Source organism: Telmatherina bonti, assembly GCF_933228915.1.
Source record: "Telmatherina bonti genome assembly, chromosome: 1".
NCBI lineage: Eukaryota > Metazoa > Chordata > Actinopteri > Atheriniformes > Telmatherinidae > Telmatherina > Telmatherina bonti.
Window position 1 is genome coordinate 40,538,971 of NC_136619.1, and position 23,026 is coordinate 40,561,996.

The window sequence follows — 23,026 nt, forward strand, 5'->3', positions numbered from 1 at the left end:
CCGTCGTTGGTAGCTACGAGCAAGCGGGAGCAACATCTGTATAAATGACAAAAAGGGTCTATTATCCAGAGAAATGAAGACAGAAGCTATGAAAAGACTCAGTTTGAGCAGAAAACATGCGCACGGCGGCTGTGTGAAGAACTTTAAGCAACCCTGAAGCAGAAAAAGGCGGGACACACTCACCTCAGTGTTGCCAACTCACAGTGGTATATTTCACTTCCACAGTACACTGACATGTAACATGTAACGTGTAACATGACAGCCAGACGACCACAACACGACGACGTGAGCAGCCTCCGAGGCGGGAATCTGCTACATTCTTGCTCAGCAACATAAAAACCCGAACCCTCCCTCACCGTTGTTCAATGAGAAAACAAGAAGTTCAGATGAACGCATCGTGATTTTACAAAAAAATATACACATCCGTTATGATACAACCACATGTCTTAAGTGCAGGTTTTAAAAAATACACTTTTCTTTTTTAAAATGCGATCTCAAAATAAATATCTTTAATGTTCTGTTTATTATATTAGATCTTTACTGTGGTTCAGGACTTTGGCAGGAAGAGATACGGTTTGACCTTGTGATTAAATACTTTCTTTTTACTTTAAAGTGATGAAGATTCAGTCGCTGTCGTTTAGGTGTGTTTGTTTTAACGTGCAGCATGTGAGAAACTCGTCCCCGGACAGGCGTGGCGAAGAGCAGGGTCACCTGATTGTGACGTAACAGCTGGTTGTGGAAAAGCTTAAAGCGGCTGAGAGATGAAGACAGATGCATAACCGAACACACACAAGCTCCACTTGTCAGTTTCTCCATCAGAAATCATTACATCACTCCCGTCTGATGCAGCTTTTCACACACTTGCTCTGTTATTTAAGACTAAGCTTTCCTCAGCGTTTGTTCTGGAGGCTTCTGCCCCCTAGTGGCCAGAACCAGGTAATGCTGCTGTAAGGAGGCGCCTCTGGCAGCGTGAACTGGTCAGTCACCTTCTGTCGTCGCTCCAGGCAGACTGGAGCAGCATGTATGGCTGTCCTACAACTCCCCAGCAGGGATCTGAACGTGTGACGAGCTGCCAGAAATGAGTCCTCAGGCTGGAGGGGGTGGGAGGAGGGGGGGGGTTCGGCTGGCTGCAGCTCAGAACAATCCATCACCTCGTTGGTAAAGTCAGAGATGTGATCTATGGCTCGGCTGTCTGGGGGGGTCCAGCCTCTAGAGGACTCTCAGGAGGGGGGACACCTTCTGGACTGTCCGTCCACAACTCCATGGACTCCTGCGTGTCAAAGAACTCGTCCGGGCCTTCGGGAGACTGGGGGGTCTGCGAACTGGAGCCTGCCTCGCTGCTGCTCTCTCTGAGCTCCAGTAAGACCGGCAGAGACCCCGGGAGGCAGTAACCCTCCATCCGACCCAGAGCCAGTTCTGCTAAGGCAGAGCAGGCCGGCCTCAGACTGGGGTCAGAAACCAGACCACTTGAAGGATCCAAACCGCCAGAGGCGAACTCCTGCCCCTCCACTGGGGGCTCAGGATTGTCCGGCTGGGTTTCAGCAACGCCGCCGAGCTCAGGTTCATCTTCAGGTGAGTTATTTGGAGTCAGAGGGACTTCCGTTGGGTTTGTAGCAGCGGGACAAGCTGGGTCGACACCTGGAGAAGCGGAGGCAGGTGCTGGTTGAGCGGGAACATTCTGGGAGGAGTGGGTTTCCTCGCTGCTCTGCGGGGTCAGGGAGACCTTATCGCTGAAGCTGAACCTCGGGGAAGTGTCGGCTGTGGTGGGAGAGGAGGGTCCAGCGCTGGATACCGTGCTGGACGGACCGCTGCTGTCTGCAGGGACAGAAAATAAACACACAAAACCCTCCAAGTTTCTGCTGCAGGAAAACATCCAGAAGTCCAGAAATAAACACACGTTGCAGTCTAAAAATAATATCCAAATGAGACAACCCAGTAACGTCAAATCCTGCTGTACTCACACCAAGGAGGTCTGTCAGAGCGAGATCTGAGGGAGACGGAGGAAGAAAGGACTCTCTGGGGGATGTACGAATCCACCGACGGCTGGTTGTGTGTGCCGAACATGGCCGACAGAGCTTTGGGGTAAAGAAAGAGACGGATTAGAAGTCCAGCTTTGCCTCCACAAAGACCAGACTAGTGCTTATTTTCTGAAACTTGTTCCATCCTCCACGAGAAGCCAGAACTTTTTTCTTGTTCTCGAGGCTCCGAGAAGAGAATTGCGTAATTTTGTTCTCGCGGACGCGTTTGAAGACAGTTCTCGACGCATCAGGCTGGAGGAACTTTTTCTTGCGGCGCTCCGAGAAGTATCATGTGTCAGACATGTGAGGTGGGCGTGGTTAACACGGAGAAAACATGAAGCGGAGTTGCTGCTTCCGAGTTTTTGTTGTTGCAGGTAAAACGGATTGGTTTGATAAAACAGCTGATTGAGGTGGTGAGAAAGTACGAACATTTTTACATGTGGCATTAAAACATTCAGACCCAGCCGCGTGCATGACCCACCCTGCCCAAGCGGCAACCTCTGGCGGTTAAAAGTGAAGCCTATGCAGAAGTGCATAAAACTGCAGTTCCCCCTTCATCCACTAGGGGCTGCAAAACAGAGCAAATCTCCATAGACTCCCATGTTAAAAAGACCAACTTCACAGCAGAAATAAACTTGTTTACAGCAGAAATAAACATGTTCACAGCAGAAATAAACTTGTTTACAGCAGAAATAAACATGTTTACAGCAGAAATAAACATGTTTACAGCCTGATACAAAAATCCATTTTTGGTTTAATAGGTCAGGTTTACCTTCATGACAACTGTGGGGGGAGTGAATTTTTTTCTAACTCGCCCATTTAAAAGTAATTTAATCTTGAAATTTGGCATATTTAGGGGCGTGTCCTTTTGATTGACAGGTACCCGATCTCCGGCTTCAGATAAGAAGAACTGCGGTTTTTAGCCGGTTAACAACGTGACTTAGCTTTAGCCCGCTTACCTCCGTTAGCTGGTTAGCTCCTGTTATCTCCAGGTTAACTTGGTTAGCTCTTCGCTACAGAAAGCTCGGAGTTCGCTCGATGTCAATCATCCACCATGACGCTCACAGCCCCCTCTCAGCTCCACCTCTTTGCCCATATTTGTATTTTCCGGGCGAGACGACACGCATGCCTCTGCCAAGATGGTGATGGTAGGAACCGCCCACCGAGCTTCATTTCAGCTCTTCAGAAACCTACGGGTGATGTTACAGGGGTCCGTCCATCTCTTTATATACAGTCTATGGCACTGCCGCGTGCACGACCCGCCCAGCCGCAGACAAAGTTGTTCGGTAAATATGAAACTAGAAACTCGGAGAGCGGAAACCTCCGCCAAGCACAATGTTAAAGAATCCTTTTAAAACATTCCTGGATCCAAACGGTGATCCGGATCACCCCCAGAATTTAATCAGTTCTTCGTTTTCACATTTCCAACAACTCTTGAAATGTTTATAAAAAATCTGTCCGTAACCTTTTGAGGTATCTTGAGCACAAAGACGGCGGGAAAAACATAACCTTTGGTGGAGGTAACAACCGGGTTCATGGCACATAAAGCAGACATCGCCCCCCGCAGTGACCCCTCCCCGCTGCAGACCTGCTTCTCTTGGAGGATGGATGGACCTGCCGAACAAGAAGTTTTTTCTTGTTCTTGCAGCCTCGAGGACAAGAACTCAGTTTTTGCTTCTCGTGGAGTATGGAACAGGCTTTACCTCTGGTGGTCCTGGTCTGTGGGTCTCCTGCATTCTCACACACGCTGGTGAGGAACTCGTTGACCTGTTTCAGGGACAGCGAGTTGTGCAGCGTTTCCAGGGGATAGATAGAGGGCACCATGGAGCAGCCTTCGAAGCCTGCGGGCAGAGGAGACACCAGAAGCCCGCAGGCACATCAGTCCCTCAGGCCAGGGAGTCAGACCAGCAACCATTTCAGTGGACACATCCAACATCAATGCTTCAATGCCGCTCACACACACACTCCACCTGAACACACAGCCCTCCTATCTCCCTAACCGGCTGTGAACTCCTGCCAGCCTCTATGTTTCATTTCCACACAGGCAATTTGCAAAAAAATAAAACAAAACCCATGCTCGACACCGAGAACACACAACGACAAGTTGCTCTCTAAAGGCAAAAGCAAGCATCTCTTAACAAAAGAAAAACTGGTCAGTCCCATCACACATCCACTGCAGCTCCAGCAGCAGCACAGCTCAGGTCCCACCAGGGTTCATCCGCTGTTAGTTCACAACCAAGCTACATTTCACCAAAGCAGCAAATTCCGGCTCATTTCCACCTGGTTAAAAGAAAACCTCCGAGGAGGAAGTTCGTAGTGTGTGGGTGTACGTCAGAAAGACGGCAAACAGGCAGAAATGTCATGCTGGTTAAGGTCAGGAAGGACGGCCGGCATTCAAACAGATTGGCTGCTGCCGTGTCGAGCAAAACCGCTTCCATGTCGTCACTAATCACTAATGTGCAAGTTAGTGATGAAGTCTGCGTGAATCTGGAGGGAAAAAAACCAAACTGGATGCATAAATGTGTCAGGAAGCACTGCGAGATGCGACATTTTTATCCAGTTTCATGAAGAATGGATATATGTTACTGTCAGAAAGAGAAGAAAAACTTCCCAAAATACAACCCAGCCTCAAATTAGAAATAAAAAGTCCTGATTTAGATCAGGTAGAACGGAATCAAAGATGTGTTGGATCTAAGGCATGTTTCAGTCTGCTCAAGTAGGGGAGAAGGACACAAACGCTCATGGTAATGTGACAAAACATTATTTATTTATTCAGTTTTAACCATTTCTTGCTGCTTCTTTGCTTCTGCTGTTTAATGACCTCCGATAAAAACATCGGATAAAAGAAAATCTAATTTCTTTTTCTATCTAAGTGGCTTTAACCTCAGATAGAACGCAGAATCTAAAGCACAGCGTTGCTGTTTTATGGTGATGATAAAAATAAGCTGAGGGAGTTTAGAGGAATCAGACTTTAATACAAACTGATTTCATGGAGCTAAGATGAAGTCTGATGTGCCAAACAGGATGTAAAGTCAGAGTTATAACACATAATACTTTAGTTTTTAATTGTAAAAGAACATTATGCAGTTTTAGATTTAACAGGAGTAATATATCAGATTTTCTCCCACCTCATCACCCTCCTTTTACACATTTAGAAATATTTCAGAGAACATTACCATGACTGGAAAGATAAATAAATGGCTGAAAAGCTATTTAAAAATGATTATTTATTGATTTTCTGAGATGAATTTGGGTTTAAATGTCTGAGACGCCATGATGCAAAAATCTTAAAACCTCTTTTTTTTCATGATTTGTTAAAGAAAGAGAAAGAAAAGAAAAGAAAGAAAGAAAAAGAACAAAAAGAAAGAAAGAAAAAGGAAAAACGAAGAAATAAAGAAAAGGAAAGAAAAAAGAAAAGAAAGAAAGAAAAAAGAAAGGAAACAAATAAAAGAAAGAAAAGGAAAGAAAGATAAGAAAGAAAGGAAAGAAAGAAAAAAAGGAAAGAAATAAAGGAAAGAAAAGGAAAGAAAGTAAGAAAAAGAAAGTAAAGAAAGAAAGGAAGAAAGAAAGAAAAAGAAAGGAAGGAAAGAAAGAAAGAAAGAAAAGATAGAAAAAGGAAAGAAAGAAAGAAAGAAAAAGAAAGAAAAAAGAAAGAAAGAAAAGGAAAGAAAGAAAAAAGAAAGAAAGAAAGAAAAGAAAAGAGAAAAAGGAAAGAAAGAAAGAAAAGGAAAGAAAGAAAAAAGAAAGAAAGAAAAGGAAAGAAAGAAAAAAGAAAGAAAGAAAGAAAGAAAAAAGAAAGAAAGAAAAGAAAGAAAGAAAGAAAGACAAGATAAGAAAGAAAGGAAAGAAAGAAAGGAAAAGAAAAGAAAGGAGAAAAGAAAGAAGAGAAAAGTGGGGAGCTCGTGGGATTATGGGGGAAAGCTGCCTGGAATCCCAGACAGCTCACGCCACGACAGCTTGCATCTGCAGAACCACAGAAACAGGCAAGCATGCAGAAACACCGGTAGGCAAAACCAAAGAGCAAGCACAGTCCCAACGAAACCGTCTGCAGTGGTTAAAGCGAGCACGAGGCCGGGGGAGAGGGAGGGGGAGTGGGGGGGCCAGGAGCTGACCGTGGAGGTACTCTACGGGGTCCTGGCCGGAGATGAGCCAGTTTCGGAAGAGGCGCAGGTGGTAGGAGCACTGGTGGAGGTGGTGGGCCAGCGCCTGGTCCAGAGAGAGTTGGCGACCCAGGCTGAGGTCAGTGGAGAAACACCTCAACAACTGGGCCACATCATGTTCCTTCAAGGGCTCTGAGGAAGAAGAGGGAGAGCGAGTGGACAGAGCAGTGGACCAGGAGGGAGGAAGAGGAGGAAGCGTTACAGAAGACAGGAAAGGACAGGCTGAAAGCTGGGAGAGATGGAGAGTAACGGTCTGTGTTACACAGATGAGAAGGGAAGTCAGAGCCGGGGAAGAAAGAGAAGGTGTGGAGACAGAAGGTGGGGGGGGCTGTGGTGTGTCGTGGTCATGAAGAAGGTGTTCTGAACAAAAGCAGCAGCCAAAAGGTTGTAAATCGGCTGCACAAGCTTAAAGCAAGACGGGAACATGAGATACAGACATGGTGCTCCTCGGCGGTCTCTAAACGTGCAGATGATGCGGTGAGAGTCCACCGAGGAGCAGCGGCACATCGACCGGAAGCGGCCGGCAGGGAATCCAGACACGCTCCACAGAAAAACTACCAGATGTTGTTAGAAGTGAAGAGCGGTGTCATGCCATCCTGTTAATATCAGTCAGAGCCAACTAGGGTTGTCACAAAACGAGACCTTCGGCCTCGATACTGAGATTTTCAGCCTTGATAAGGAAACGTTTAGCCTCGATACCGAAACTTTTAGCCTCGACACCAAAACTTTTAGCCTAGATACCGAAACTTTTAGCCTAGATACCGAAACTTTTAGCCTCGACACCAAAACTTTTAGCCTAGATACCGAAACTTTTAGCCTCGACACCAAAACTTTTAGCCTCGACACCAAAACTTTTAGCCTAGATACCGAAACTTTTAGCCTCCATACCGAAACTTTTAGCCTCCATACCGAAACTTTTAGCCTCGATACCAAAACTTTTAGCCTCGATACCAAAACTTTTAGCCTCGATACCAAAACTTTTAGCCTCGATACCAAAACTTTTAGCCTCGATACCAAAACTTTTAGCCTCGATACCAAAACTTTTAGCCTCAATACCGAAACTTTTAGCCTCGACACCGAAACTTTTAGCCTCGACACCAAAACTTTTAGCCTAGATACCGAAATTTTTAGCCTAGATACCGAAATTTTTAGCCTAGATACCGAAATTTTTAGCCTAGATACCGAAATTTTTAGCCTAGATACCGAAACTTTTAGCCTAGATACCGAAACTTTTAGCCTAGATACCGAAACTTTTAGCCTAGATACCGAAACTTTTGGCCTAGATACCGAAACTTTTGGCCTAGATACCGAAACTTTTGGCCTAGATACCGAAACTTTTGGCCTAGATACCGAAACTTTTGGCCTAGATACCGAAACTTTTAGCCTAGATACCGAAACTTTTAGCCTAGATACCGAAACTTTTAGCCTAGATACCGAAACTTTTAGCCTGGATACCAAAACTTTCAACCTCGATACCGAAACTTGCAGCCTTGATACCGAAATTTGCAGCCTTGATGCCGATACCCAGGAAGGTGTCGATGACACTTCCCGTCAATAGAGGAACATCGCTTGTGTTGTCTTTTTGCCTCCATCATTCACAGTGTTTAAAAGTCCTTTTCTCTTATTTCTGCCTCCTATTTTGCTTTATAAAGGTGTAAATGAATTCAGGGATAAAACAGAAGTTTGGAGCTCCAGGTCACCGGGCTCTATCGATTATTACACATCTATCAGTCTATCAATTTAAATATCAAAATACCGCTGTGCTCAATATGTTTTAATTATTTGCAAAAACAGATGTAATGATGACAATGATATTACTAGTGAAGATGGTATTGTGTTTAATATTTTACTGGTTTAATTAAGGTTTATTAGCTCTATGTCTAGATTTAATTTCACACTAATATTGTTTTTGTTTAATTATTTTCATATTTTAAAAAGTTTTATTTTAAGCTCATTTCATTCATTTATTGTTTCATATATTAAATTCTCATAAGCTTTTTTATTTTTGGAAATCTATTTTATTCATAGTTTATAAATAAAGATAATGCACACTGAAAAATCATGTAATATTCCTTGAACAGGTAAAAAAGATCAATATTGTTATGGATGTTAAAGGAAACCCATTGGTATTGTATGGAAAGGATCGGAAATGTTGCAGTTTTGCACATCTCTGGTGATATCACTTCCAACGAGCTGGTCACTGAAAATGTCTAACTTTAGTTGTTTTTAAAATAATTAAATGTGATTCATAAATGTGAACACTGGTTTTGCTTTACAACTGAACGATTCATAAATCTGCAGTTCTCTTCTGCAGACCGGCTGGACGAATCCTGCTGTCATCCTGCTGCCAGGATAAAGGCGGGATATGCGTTACACATAAAACATTCGCTGCACTCACATCTAACGTGTTTAAAGTTTGTGGTCGAGTCAGAAAACCATAAAAAAAGTCATTTTTTTCTTTATCTGGATGTCATGAGCAGCTGAAGTTTAACTGAGTTCTCCACTGCAACGATCAAGTACCAGTCTACACCCCAGATCCAGTCTTCTGCATAAAAATGGAAAAAAACTGTCTGCACTGACCACTTCTGTTTAACTTTTATTTTAAAAAAAAAAAACCTTCCAAGTTTTTAAACACTCCAATATTACAATAACACCGTTATTTATGGTGGAAAATGTACATTTCCAACCGTGTCAGTAAGTGGGTGTTGATAGGTTAAACAGTGTTTCTGCGAAAGCACAGCATTGCCATAGTTACGCAGTGGGATGGCGTAAATGTGGGGGCAAATGTGATCTTAAAGTCCATTTATGCTGGACATAGAAGATGGACAGTTCCGTCCATGTCCTGCATCGGTTACGGACATGATTTGGCTCGTTTTCAAGGAGCTTTGCCATCCGTCACTCATTTTTATTTTACCACCAGTGTTTCATTAACATCTCGGACCCGCTTTTCATCTGTAAGGACTGAAAACTGCCGACTTCCCGTGATGTTACGTACGTAGCCGTTCACTTCAGATCATGTGAATTCCATTGTGGCCGTCCTGAGGAAAAAAAAACAACAAAAAGCAGCGTCCCTTCTGTTGTGGCTGATTGTGTTGCAGCTTTTGTTTTGCTCTGACAGTTCAGGGCCACCGTAGTGTTGAGTTGTACAGCCGACACACAACCAGCGAAAGGAACAAACCAAAGAAGAGGAAGAGGAAAAAGGCAAACAGCTGACTGGTTCAGGAGGCCAGAAGTAGCAGAGACTGGGTGTCCATTTAAAAAAAAAATAAATTATTTATTATTTAGAGGGATGACGGCAGTGAAAGTGGGCGACATTAACTGGATGAATCCTCTGTTGTGCTACATATGATAAATAAACGCCATGTTTCAAGCCGCCTACATGAGATTTTCTTTTTATTTATGTTTCTGTCACTCACAGCTGACAGCTCACACACAGACATACACACACTTTCTCCTGATGTCTATAAAAGAGAAAAACACAGAACAAGGGACTTCCAAGTGGCGCTTATGTGAAATATCGGCACAGCGTCTCCAGAAAAGGTGGAATTTAAACCACTGAGACGACTTAAACGGTATGAAGTTAGTTTTCTGGCTCGGCGTCGGAAATGTCAGCTCGTGTTCATGTGTTCAGCTGCTAAAGCTGCAAATCAGCAGGAGGTGGAGATGGACCTGCGGCTAGACGCTACTAGAAATGAGCGTAAAACAGACAACTTGTCAGTACCGATTAGTGCCAGGTATCCGTGTTCTCCCGTTTCTTTTTGACAACCCTAGTTCAAACACAAACACGGCAAGGGCAGGGAATGCAGTACCTTTCGCAGTGCACCACCGAGACGGGGCCACTGCTACAGCGGAGGTGTCGTCTTTAGTTCCTGTGGTCAAACATACGTGTAAAAGGACAGTAAAACAATAATATGGCTTGCAGATGGTCTGCTTTTACTGTTCAAAAGTCAGAGACACATTTTCAAGAATCAAAAGTTTCATAACCAAAATAAATAAATCAAAAGGCAGAAAACTTTAATTCCAGCTCGGCTACGAAACTGTACTTACGAAACCCAAACACTAACTCCTTCACTGCATCTAAATCAGTCTAAACCCAGCAATAAACCATTAACATGACCGAACATCTACAGCTGCTGGTGGAGACGGGACGAACAATGGTGTAACCCTTCCCCAGGTTGCCAATAAGAGTTCAATCAGCTATGATTGATCCCTCGTGTCGCACAACTGCAGGTTTAACAAAAAGAAAACAAAGCTAACACAGAAAACAGAGAAGGGTTAAACATTGATCTGCTGTTGGTGACACTTTAACAATGAGTTGTAAATTCATCTATAATCATGGCACAGGCATGAATTTGATGTAATTACTGTGTACACGTGCACTTAACACATCTATTCACTGGAAAATAACATGGAATTACTGGGTAATGGTGACTGATTGTCAAACAGTATGCAGGATGTTAAACAGGATTCCCACCCTTCGCTTATCAGCTACAAGGCGGTAAAGACACGACGCTTCGCAGCTCAGGACACACGCGATGAGGATTGTTTTTACTTTAATATCTTTAGTTTTCTTTTATGAAACAGCTTTCACACCACCCAGTGTGATGCTCCTCCTAAAGCAGCGGTCCTGTGCGTTGTGGCTCTTGAGGATCGGGGTCTGGGAGCTGCACAGTTTTCTCATCAGTGTTGAACATGGCGAGAAAACAAGGTAACTTAACTGAACCTCCTTTGTCTCTCGCAAGCCTCCAAATTGGATAAAAGTGATACTAAAATGAGAAAATTTGACATCAGCTGAGATATAAAAGTCTGTGACCAACAGAGTTTGTTTTTCCTCATCTGGCCCTTTAATTTGAATCCCGCTGAGACTCCTTTATTCCCACCTGCTCACTGATTATTATCTCATTATAATAAAAACCTTCAGAGAATATCACATATCTATATATAGTTTCCTTTCTTTGTTTAAAAAGTGTAATATATTTTATATACAATTCTGAATGTACAAAATGTTTTTGAACATTAAATAAGTTTTAGTCTTCGCAGACGGTTATTTTATGGGTTTATGTGGTTTATTTGAAGCAGAAAATAAGACTTGTAGGCCTCAAACTCATAAATCTGATTTCATAAACAAGCCTTCATCTGTAGGACATCCATGATGGTAAAATTCCCAGTTAAACCACGCAGCACATTCGCTGACACAGCTTCAAGCTGCCATCTCACAAACCAAAGGAAAAGCAGCGCCAAGCAGACAAGCACCGAGACAGAGATTAAACACAAAGTCACCAAGTAGAGAGGATTTTTCTTACGCATTACCATCTTTAGGTTAGAAAGCTACATTATTTCCAGTTATACCTCCTTCTTCTGAAAAGTCGAACCTCAGTTCTTCGCATTTCGCTTTTGCAGCCGGACTTTCTTGCTGTCTATTCAAGTGTTCTACAGACTTTTTCTGAGGGTCTATTGAAGTTTTTGGTGGTTTTTTTCTGGACCTGCAGTCCTATTCTTGATTTGAAGTGGAACCAGATATCAGCCTAGATACCAAACCTTTCAGCCTCGATCCCGAAACTTTTAGACTAGCTACCGAACCTTTGAGCCTCGATGCCGAAACTTCCAGCCTCGATACAGGGACTTTAAGCCTAGATATGGAAACTTGCAGCCCCGATACAGAAACTTTTAGACTCGATACCGAGACTTTCAGCCTAGATACCGAAACTTTCAGCCTCGATCCCGAGACTTTCAGCCTAGATCCCGAAACTTTCAGCCTCGATCCCGAGACTTTCAGCCTAGATACCGAAACTTTCAGCCTCGATCCCGAGACTTTCAGCCTAGATACCGAAACTTTCAGCCTCGATCCCGAGACTTTCAGCCTCGATCCCGAAACTTTCAGCCTCGATCCCGAAACTTTCAGCCTAGATACCGAAACTTTCAGCCTAGATACCGAGACTTTCAGCCTCGATCCCGAGACTTTCAGCCTAGATACCGAGACTTTCAGCCTAAATACCGAAACTTTCAGCCTAGATACCGAAACTTTCAGCCTCGATCCCGAGACTTTCAGCCTAGATACCGAAACTTTCAGCCTCGATCCCGAGACTTTCAGCCTAGATACCGAAACTTTCAGCCTCGATCCCGAGACTTTCAGCCTAGATACCGAAACTTTCAGCCTCGATCCCGAGACTTTCAGCCTAGATACCGAAACTTTCAGCCTCGATCCCGAGACTTTCAGCCTAGATACCGAAACTTTCAGCCTCGATCCCGAGACTTTCAGCCTAGATACCGAAACTTTCAGCCTTGATCCCGAGACTTTCAGCCTCGATCCCGAGACTTTCAGCCTAGATACCGAAACTTTCAGCCTCGATACCGAGACTTTCAGCCTCGATCCCGAGACTTTCAGCCTAGATACCGAAACTTTCAGCCTAGATACCGAAACTTTCAGCCTAGATACCGAGACTTTCAGCCTCGATCCCGAGACTTTCAGCCTAGATACCGAAACTTTCAGCCTCGATCCCAAGACTTTCAGCCTAGATACCGAAACTTTCAGCCTCGACGCCGAGACTTTCAGCCTAGATACCGAAACTTTCAGCCTCGACGCAGAGACTTTCAGCCTAGATACCAAAACTTTCAGTCTCGATCCCGAGACTTTCACTTGAACTTGAACCAGACTTGAACCAGGACCTGAGAGATGCATCTGAGGCCATAGCCTCATTGGTCTCCATGGAAACATGTTTGCAAAGAAGCCGTTCTTGAAAAAGGGAAGTGAAAAAAGACAGCGGTACGCAGCAGCACACAAAAACTGGACTGTAGATGAAGGAGGAACAGATCCTCCACAGAGTTCAGAGGGATGACACAACCATAAAGTCCTTCTAGAAACCTGGAGAACTATTCCTGACAGAAAGCTTCTCTAGGTGGGTTCGGGCTGTGAAAAAGCTACTCAGACCCAAACATTCACTTCCAAGCTCATTAAAACATTTCTACTTTGCATTCTGTATTCATGTTTGTAAATAAAAAACAAACAAAAAAAAATCACCAGTTTCCTGTTTTTTGTGGCAATAAATGAGTAATGGCAGAAACGGTTGCACAGTAATGTTCACAACATAGCTGTATTTATGTCATGCTCTATGAGGCCTTTGCAACGGCTGACATTCCCTCTCCCAGCTTTTATTCACATCTACACACTGAAAGACCAGTGGAAACCCTGGTTAGAAAGAGAATGTCAGGTAGTGTTAGAAAGCTAATGGGTAAAAAAAAAAAAGAAAAAAGAAATAGAATAAAAAATAATTTAAACAATCAAAAGAGAAAAAAAAAACGGAAACCTGAAATGCTGGAAGGCCATGTGGAAAAAAAATGACTCAAGGTCAAAAAACCAAAGTTTGAAGACATGCAAGACAAAAGGGAGGTGAAGTGGAAAAATACTTTAAAGAAGCAGACGTACCATTAGTCGGATGCTTTGCAAACGACACAGAAAATCGTTTTACTGCCGGCATAGACAACAACTCTGAGGAAATAAAAAAAATAAAATAAAAAAATCACTAGTGTTACTATGAGCCACAGGTATCATGATTAACCATCCCCTGTTCTTGTCTAATGTGGACGCAACAACAACAATAAAATAAAAAAATAAAAAAAAAAGAGAAAAATCAACCAACACTTTGACAAATAAGTAGTTTACAAGTCAGTACTTCCAGTTTACAAAGGAGCCCGTCGGAGGTGGCTGTAAAAATGGATGATTGATGCTGGAAGATGTGGGCCAATGCGCCAATCTTCAGACCACTAACGTGACATGAAATGAGTTCAACTTAAATAATAAAAAAAGAAAAACACAAAAGAAAAAGAAAGAACATCTCATCCAGGCCCAACTTTCTGCTTTTCTTTCCTTCTGTACGTCTAACCACGTTGATCTGATCAGTCTGGGAAACTCTGTACAGACACGAGGAGACAGCGACATAAGCCAAATGCTGAACCTGAGCAGGACGAAGAGGCTGCAGCATGACAACACACACACACACACACATACATAAAAAGGATGAATTAACCACTGCTATGTTTAAAGACATGCTCAAGTGGAAAGGAAAAGCATCCTCCAGCTTTTAAATTGTGGTTTGTTGATCTTTTCCGTCATTTAACACTGGAGAAAATAAGGTACTCTCTAAGAGGCTGCGTTAATAAGTTCTTCAATATGGCAACCTATTCAATTCAATTCAACTTTATTTATATAGCGTCAAATCATGGCAATGCCATCTCAAGACGCTTTACAGACTATTCTGGATCAGACTGCCACTGCACCTGAGACAGGCAGGGTCTCTTCTGCTTTTTAATCTGCTCCTAATGCCGGGCGGACACTGTGCGATTTTAGAAATCTGACTGTCGAGGAAATGCTCCCACTGCACGACCGGGTTTGTCCCTCGTGCTCTATCTGACCCTACGACATGTGTACTCATACTGTACGACTGCTGTCAGCCACCATTATTGACAACCACGAGTACTTGTCGGCGTCAGTCGGCGTGTGACGGCACGACGTGCTCGAGTGTGAACAATGAAAAACAAAGCTTCCTAGTTCCTATGACAACCACAGCGTGCCTGACAACAAGATGGCGAGCAGGCAGCAAGTTCTTGCAGTTGTGTGCGCTGTCTTGTGCGCTGAAACAAAATAAAAAAAGAAAACCTCGTGTTCTCTCCATAGCTCTACTAATCTCTCTTCTAGCAGCTGTGTCCACCGCACACATCTGAAGTTGGGGTTGCCCGCCATTGTTTACAATGTTTCCACGAAACATCGTGGTGAAATCCCCTCAAAATCGCACAATAGATACTGAAACTTTCAGCCTCGATCCCGAGACTTTCAGCCTAGATACCGAAACTTTCAGCCTCGATCCCGAGACTTTCAGCCTAGATACCGAAACTTTCAGCCTCGATCCCGAGACTTTCAGCCTAGATCCCGAGACTTTCAGCCTAGATCCCGAGACTTTCAGCCTAGATCCCGAGACTTTCAGCCTAGATACCGAAACTTTCAGCCTAGATGCCGAGACTTTCAGCCTAGATACCGAAACTTTCAGCCTCGATCCCGAGACTTTCAGCCTAGATACCGAAACTTTCAGCCTCGATCCCGAGACTTTCAGCCTCGATCCCGAGACTTTCAGCCTAGATACCGAAACTTTCAGCCTCGATCCCGAGACTTTCAGCCCCGATCCCGAGACTTTCAGCCTTGATCCCGAGACTCTTCTAGCAGCTGTGTCCACCGCACACATCTGAAGTTGGGGTTGCCCGCCATTGTTTACGATGTTTCCACGATGACGCAGCGTGGTCTGCGACAGCAAAATCGTGGTGAAATCCCCTCAAAATCGCACAGTGTCCGCCCAGCATAAGAGTCACCTTTTTTCACTGGCTTTAACCACTGTTTGAGTTGCAGACTCCTTTTTTATGTTTCCTTTTTACTCTTTTTATATATTGTGTGTTAAAGTGACCAATATTTTTATTTTATTTTACTTCTATTATATTCTGTATGTTGTTGAGCTTGGGGATTGTGTACAGCGCTTTGGTCAACTGTGTTGTTTTAAAGCGCTCTATAAATAAAGTTGGAATTGGAAATTGGAATTAGATCAAAAAGGTGGATCCCTCACTTATCTTACATGAGTAACTTAATCTTTAAATTATTATTGTTTCTGTAATTTTTTTTTATGGTGCAACAGCGTGGGTTTGTTCCAGGGAGTTGTATATTAAAAACAATATGAACATATTGTATTTTCAATATTATGTCTAAATAATTTTTCAATTAAAAAAATAAATTAAAAAAAAAAAAAAAAAAAAAGGACATGCTCACAAGAAATACTGAGAATAAAAAGAAGAACTTAAAGTGGTTACCGAAACCACAAGCGTTCCTTTCATTCCTGTAAATGAGGTCTGACAAGATGGATGACAAAGACCGACAGAGAGTCTACGTGAGACAAGCGGGAGAATGGATGCTGAGGAGACGCATCTCCATGGCAACACACTGACACCTGCTGGATGAGATGGCGACACACACACTCGCCGTCTATGTCCCACCTTAATCCTTTCTAAAAATCCTTTAAATCAAATCCAGCCCAGGTTTTTGGCCCTGGCATCCAGAGCCAATCAGCAGACGGCTGATTGTTGCATTATCTTTCTAAAAAGTGGTTTTAGTCCATTAAGTTTCAGCTGATTGCAACACAAAATCAGTGCGTGAAGGCAACAGGTGAAGGTCATGACACTCGGAACAAAAGGAAAGTTAATGGAAGTGTGTGCTGCTTCACCCTAGCAGAAAACACACACACACACACACTTCTCAGAATGGGGGAAACATGGGCTCCAGCTGACGTGTCGAACTGAATGACTCAACGTGATCGCTGCTGCAGCAACGCAATTACACAACTTGCATCAAACTCACAACAAACAGCACATTTCACGAATTCTAAGACCTACATGCTGCCTCTGACACCCGTTTACATGACCCGTGAAATCCGATAACTTGGAGCAATCAGATCATGTGCCGAGTCAGCGTGCACTTTGGGCACGCTGGTCTGAGTCGGACACGCCGGCACCCAGGTCTTAGCATTAGCTGCTAATGTGGAAACTAATTAGCTACAAAAAAGACAAAACACTAAGGTTTTACCTTGTTTATGTTAAATTTATCGCTGCTGCACACCATTGTGTGTGTGTGTGTGTAACAGAAGAAGTTAAAAAGACGGAAGTGGTGCAATGCTTTGCACATTCGCTGATGTAAAAATAAATTAGAAGCATAAAGACATCAGAGGTTAGAGGAGAATGCTAACTGGCTCATTTAAGCTCTCTTTATAGATGTAAATCTGTACGTTGGTTTTAAATGCGACTTCCTCACATGTTCATCAACTCCTTATGCTGGCGTGGTTATTAAACCCGACATCCACCAGAGGGCAGCGGAGAGCTCTGTTTCAGTCAGCAGTAAAGGTGGTGATGGCGCCGAAGATTGTGATTATGTAAGTTCTCAAAAAAAAGAGACACTGTGGCGTGGGTTCTGTCTGCCCGGACCCGGGTGGCCCCCATGATGATGGCCTGGGTGGTCGTGGGTGGGGGTAGCCCTTTGTCTAGATCAGTGTTTTTCAACCCGTGCCGTGGCACACTAGTATGCCGTGAGAGATTGCCCAATTTCACCTCATTGGTGTAAAAAGCAGCTCTGTGTTTCTCCAAACAGGCCCCGGTGAAAGATAATAAAACTCTTTCTTCTTGTGTTTATCTGATTTCTATTTAAGAGGCTCTGACTTCCTGGACTTTATATTAATAATATAGACTTTAAAAAAACGAAAAACATTTTGGTTAAATTGTTTTATTATGTAAAGCACTTTGTATTGTTTTTAAGCACGAAAAGTGCTATACAAATAAAGTTTGATTTGATAAAAAGAGGTTGACGTGAGGCCACTGAATGTGTTGAGGCTTCTTACTCTTTGTTCCTTTTGCAGGCTGCACGTTAGAAATACTGCTTGAAATGATGCGGTGCCCCAGAAGAAGACCAAATAACGCAGGCAAAACACAAAAAGGATGAAAAGCTAATTTCTTTCGAGCATAAACTGGCATTTAGTCTGATTTCTCATAATCTGATAACTCAGGTTATCGGATCCATGTGAGACTACAAACACGATCAGTTGAATAATCTGATTACTCCAGAAATCAGGTAACGGTCGGATTTCTGACGTGCATGTAAACGGGATGCTATATGCGCCGTTCTCGCTGGAATGGTGTACTTTAGTCCAAATTTCCAGAAGCGGCACCTCACACGTCACAAGTCCTGAAGTCTGTCTGGTGGCGCAGTCTGCTGGTTACCTGCTGGTTAACACACTCCAAAGTGGCGTGGAGAGAAAAGAAAACATGGAAAACTGTGGAGCTGGTGACTAGAATGATATGAGGATTTAAAAAATAATTTTAAAAAAAGGAACAAAAAGTCACCAAAAATAATCATAAATAAAATAAAATAAATCTATAATTTACATGTATGGGCATACATGGCAACTGTCCCAACCGCCTTACTGCGATAAACTAACATCTTTCATAGGTGAGGACAAGGAGATGTGGTTTGTGATGCAACGCGGTCTTTAAAACACGTACCGTCTTTGTAGGACAGACTGCCGGTGGAGAATTTTTTGCGATGTGCGCGTGCGTAGTCCTGCAGGTTAGGAGCGCTAGAGGAGCCACCAAGGACGGTGGTGCTGAAGAGCCCGGCACACTGAGAGCCTGCGAGGGGGCGGGGTGGGGGGGTTAGTTACCACTACATCACATGCCGTTACTCAAACAGCTCACCAGAGAGAGTCCGAAAGAAGAGGACAGGAGGAGAAACAGGAAGAAGAAACAGGTACACAGACTGAGAGGACCATGCAGCCCGTACCAACCTCCATCTCCATCGGTTTTCATGGCTTTTATGACACAGAGGCTGGGACGGATATCTTTCACCTGAACTATGAGCTTATCATTTTAAAAAAGGAAAAAAATCCACTGGTTTCTTTCCATCAACTTACTCCCAAACAGAAAACAGAACGTTACGGAGTAGCAGAGAAAAGGAAGATCCTAAGAGGCGACGCAGGCGGGAGGGTCTTGGCTGCAAACTGGAGAATGAGGCAGGGATGGACGTCCAACCTCGCCCCCTCAACATTTAGATTGGCGCTAACCCTAACCCCTAACACCCACTGGCCATCTAAACCGGCACATTTGACAACAAACTCCGCCCATTTGACAACCAATCCTGCCCATTTGACAACAAACCCCGCCCACTTGACACCCGACCCCACCCAACACACAGCCCCGCCCCATTCTCCAGGCTGCAGCCGGGAGTTATTGACACAGGCTGACACAAAGAATTATTTCAATCTGCTTCAAACAGCTGCGACTGCACGTGTGATGGAAACAATCCAACACAAATATTTGCAGCTGCAGAATCAATCAGTCTTGTGCTGAAGGTGGAGAAGATCGGAGATGGGGGGGGGGGGCACACCACACCAGCAGGTTTACTGGGTTTTAATAGATGTGATGGTCTTGTTTGTATGGAAACTGAAAAAAGTCCTGCTATGTGATAAAAAACTAGAAACCCCTCATGTTTATCGTTGTTCTTTATGAATATTTGTCAAAATTTCTTATTAATTATTAATATTTCTTCTATCAGCACTGGGAGAAATGAAATGAACATGCTTTATAAAAACACAGTTTCTGCTTTCAATCACTATTTTAATCACTTTTTATGTCCATTACAGATAAAAATCTATTCTAACAAGTCATCTCGCGCTGTTGCGGTTGCCATGACAACACCTACCTAATCCACTTTGTTTCATCTCAGGAGACTGGCGTGAACAGAACGAAAAGAGGCGATAGCTGCCAACTTTGGAGGAGGATGTTTCTGACAGGACCTGGTAAAACACACACACACACACACACAGATAAAATACACACATGGTTGGGTGTGAACATACCGGATGTCATACAACAGTTTCCATATTGAGGTAAATGGACAGATATGTCTGTAGAAGGGAACAGCAATGATCCTCACCTCCATGGAGCCTGTCTTATGATTGCGAATAAGCGGCGACCTCCTCTGAATGGTGATTGGCTCAGACAGTGGGACGGCACGGTCCGTTTCATCCCGCGAGAGGTCCTCCAGGCTGCCCGGGTCAGGCTGCTTTTGCCCGTTCTGAACGAGCAGACATGGGATGATTTTTGCAGGACAATAAGAAGAAAGGCTGTCACAGTAAGATCTCAGTGCTGCATGAGATCTTACCTGCCGCGCCACCTCCGCAGATGCAGGTCTGAAGCCAAACCCGGTCGGGGCGTTCTCCTCCTCCTCAACACCTTTAACTCCGGGGCTGAAGTGGAGCTCAACATGGAAACGCTCTTCAGAGGAGATGTCCTTCAGACAGAAAAGGTTTAAGATATACGTATGGAGGTTTTACGCCATCCCTGCTCATGTTTTCATCACCCAGAAATCCAACATCTGCCCTCCAAAAGGTAGAAGAACAATCACTCAGATCAGAAACGGGTCAGAACCGGTTCCAGGAACACCCAGGACAGGACACCAGTCCATCCAGGGCCAACACACAAACTGTCCACGCTCACGCACACATTCCCAGGGAAGGTTTAGTCAGCCTAACATTGGAACTTAATACTGACTCATAGGGGTGTCAAAATCAAAAAAACATTTTTTTGCTTCACAATTTTAAAATGGAATTTTTTTTGTCAATTATAAAAATAATCCATAATAAATTTTTTGTCATTTTTAATGTTTTTATTGATCTTTTTACTTGTCTTCTTGGGCATTACAGCAGCAGAACGATGGTGTTGTTTGTTCCTCATTGAAATCAAGAAAAATTATGAGAAAAAAAACTGTTTTATAAATTTTCTTTGTTTTTAATCTACAAAAATTATCAATATTATAGAACTGTGAGAATCGCAAGTTAAATTGAATCGTGACAAAAAGCATGTTGCCACAGCCCTACGGACTCATACGGATGTTACTGATCAACATGTAGGTAAAGAGTCCAGCAGGAACGCACCTTATTGTTGTCCTCATAAAGCATGATGACGATCTGCGTCATGTAGTTGAGTTCGGAGACGGCACTGAGGTAATCCATGGCACGCTTCCACTGCTGGTCCTTCTCCTCCTGCAGCAGACACATGCAGATGTCATTCTGCTCGCACAGTTTCACCCCATCTACACACATTTAACCAGAGCGTTGACGTGTGCTTACATCAAGCAAGCCTCCGTATCGGAAGATGCTGAGCAGGGAGTGGACGTGGCTCTCACTGGTGAAATATAAACGTGTCCTGACGTGACGGCCGGGGGACATCACTCCACGAGAGTACCTGTCCACATTTATTCTCCACGGTTAGCTGATTAACCTTTTGATTAAAATATTATTTCTTTTTATAAAAACAACCTTCTTTAGGAATGTTAGACTCACAGAGGATGCAGTTTGTTGACGGACTCGTCCTCATGCGTCCTCTGTAGGTCTAGCTGAATCTTTCTAACCAGTGGGAGGCAGTAGGCATATGCTATGTCCAGTTTCTCCCCTTTACTGATGCCGTACTCCTGCAAAAATACATCAAATGTGCAGAAAAACATCCTTAAACACAAGTATTTTTCCAGTTTCTCCACTTTACTGATGCCTTACTCCTGCAAAAACACGTCGAATGTGCAAAAGACTTCCTTAAACACAAGTATTATCCTGCAGCAGTCCACGCTGCTCCCTTCCGTCTACCTTCCTCCTACCTGTGGGATGACGATGTCGGCCAAAGCTCGAGACAACCGGAACAGTTCCAGGGTGTCCTCCAGGCCCAGGGTGGCGTTGTGTATGACGTCGTACTTCACGCAGTCATAGATGTCGGGGATTTTACTGATGTCGTAGCGGCCGTTTTTCATGCGGAAGTCTCTTTCTAGTTTGGACCAGCGCTGCAGCATCAGCTCCAGAGTCTCGCTGTGGTACAGCTGCAGGTCTGGTGGGAGACAGAGGGGGGGAGGGGGTTAGGGAAAGAAAACTTCTACAAAGCATGGGGATAAAGAGGGATTTTTCCTCACCAGCTGATTTGGGGTCCTCCATTCGTTTGCGGATCTGCGAGGTGAGACTCTGAATGAGCGCGTACACCTGGTCACACATCGCCACGGGGTTCTTCACTTGGTTCATTGAATTGACCAAAGAGGCGCCGCAGGTTGGAGCCAGCTGTCGCAAAGACACATTATCACATCGGCTTAACCCATGTTTAAAAAAAAAAAAAAAAAAAAAAGCTTTTTCTGACATTTTTGTCCACTTCTGTGTTTTTATTTAAACGTGAAGCGTAAAAATTCATGTAGAAGCTCGAACTTTTTAATAAAAGTCAACATACAGACTATTTATAAGGCACCTAAAGGCTTCCCCGTAAGCCTGAACTGGTATAACTGGAATAGAAAATGAGCGAACAAACAAATAAAATTTATTATAACGGTACTTTGCAGAAATAAAGACAAGTCTTTTCTCATCTGTTTATCATTCTAGTTTTGGCTTTCAGGAGAAAAAAACATACTGTTACTGAAATAAATAAACAGAAAATATTTACATAATCATACTTTTTCCACATTTGCAGTTATTTATGTTTCTATTTACCAACTATTCTCAACAATAGACTCCAACTCATCTCATTTTTGCACCTCTTTCCCTTCATTCCAGGCATGGAAGACCATTAGTTTTGTTCTTTTTCAGACCCAAACATAACTTTCTGCTCACTTGTTGATCTTTAGCTGCTACAAACCATCTGATTGGTAAAAATTTTCATCATAATTTGCAGGAAAAATTTGATGAGACAAAGTAGTGATAGCTATCGTTTTGATGATAAAAATATGGTAAATAATGATGTTATGGTGGATTTACCACATAAAGTTTCTGAATAAACATCATTTTGGAGCAGGATTATAAACAATTAGAGAGGGGATATAAATGCCTAGAAAACGTCCATAAATCACCAAAAGTCCAGCTGTTACTGTGGAGCCAAAAGACGTTGTTTGTGTGACGAGTTAAGGAACGAAATGCACCGTTTGGGAGGAGAAGCTGCAGAGGTTCGCAGACACAAGAGGCTCTCTGAGATCAGACGGCTGTTTGGACTAAGAGCTGCTTATTCACCGTATCATAGTCTTCCTCTGTGAAGTCCCGGTTCCTCTGAAGGATTTCATGGAGCCGGGCCTTGACGCGGTGCTGGCAGCCGCTCAGAGAGTCGCTGTCGTTGTCCAGCAGCCCGTTCATGTTGGCGCTCTTCACCATCTGCACCAGGATGGGGGTCAGCTCACCCTCCAGAGCCAGCAAACCCTGCTCACACACACAAACAAAGTCAGCAGAGTTTCCTTCAGAGCGATACGTAGCTAAT

The 23,026-nt window shown here is 43.6% G+C and overlaps 1 protein-coding gene across 5 annotated transcripts in view; it reads right to left on the bottom strand.

Moving 5' to 3' along the window:
* Positions 1–457: 457 nt before the first annotated feature.
* The window catches only part of ppip5k1a (diphosphoinositol pentakisphosphate kinase 1a), a 37,873-nt gene continuing 15,304 nt past the window's right edge, over positions 458–23,026 (bottom strand). The window contains exons 17-31 of one of the 5 annotated variants that reach the window (XM_079240115.1): positions 22,786–22,968; positions 21,711–21,852; positions 21,405–21,628; positions 21,097–21,224; positions 20,884–20,998; positions 20,689–20,796; positions 19,917–20,045; positions 19,689–19,829; positions 19,455–19,548; positions 18,260–18,385; positions 9,988–10,047; positions 6,131–6,310; positions 3,722–3,859; positions 1,962–2,075; positions 458–1,815 (exon numbers count right to left, since the gene is read on the bottom strand). In XM_079240115.1, coding sequence (XP_079096241.1) covers positions 1,178–1,815; positions 1,962–2,075; positions 3,722–3,859; positions 6,131–6,310; positions 9,988–10,047; positions 18,260–18,385; positions 19,455–19,548; positions 19,689–19,829; positions 19,917–20,045; positions 20,689–20,796; positions 20,884–20,998; positions 21,097–21,224; positions 21,405–21,628; positions 21,711–21,852; positions 22,786–22,968 — 2,520 coding nt within the window. In that variant the 3' untranslated portion in view covers positions 458–1,177. Of the gene's footprint in view, positions 1,816–1,961; positions 2,076–3,721; positions 3,860–6,130; positions 6,311–9,987; positions 10,048–18,259; positions 18,386–19,454; positions 19,549–19,688; positions 20,046–20,688; positions 20,797–20,883; positions 20,999–21,096; positions 21,225–21,404; positions 21,629–21,710; positions 21,853–22,785; positions 22,969–23,026 lie in introns of all 5 variants that reach the window. The other 4 variants (XM_079240114.1, XM_079240113.1, XM_079240116.1 and 1 more) reach the window with 4 other exon arrangements.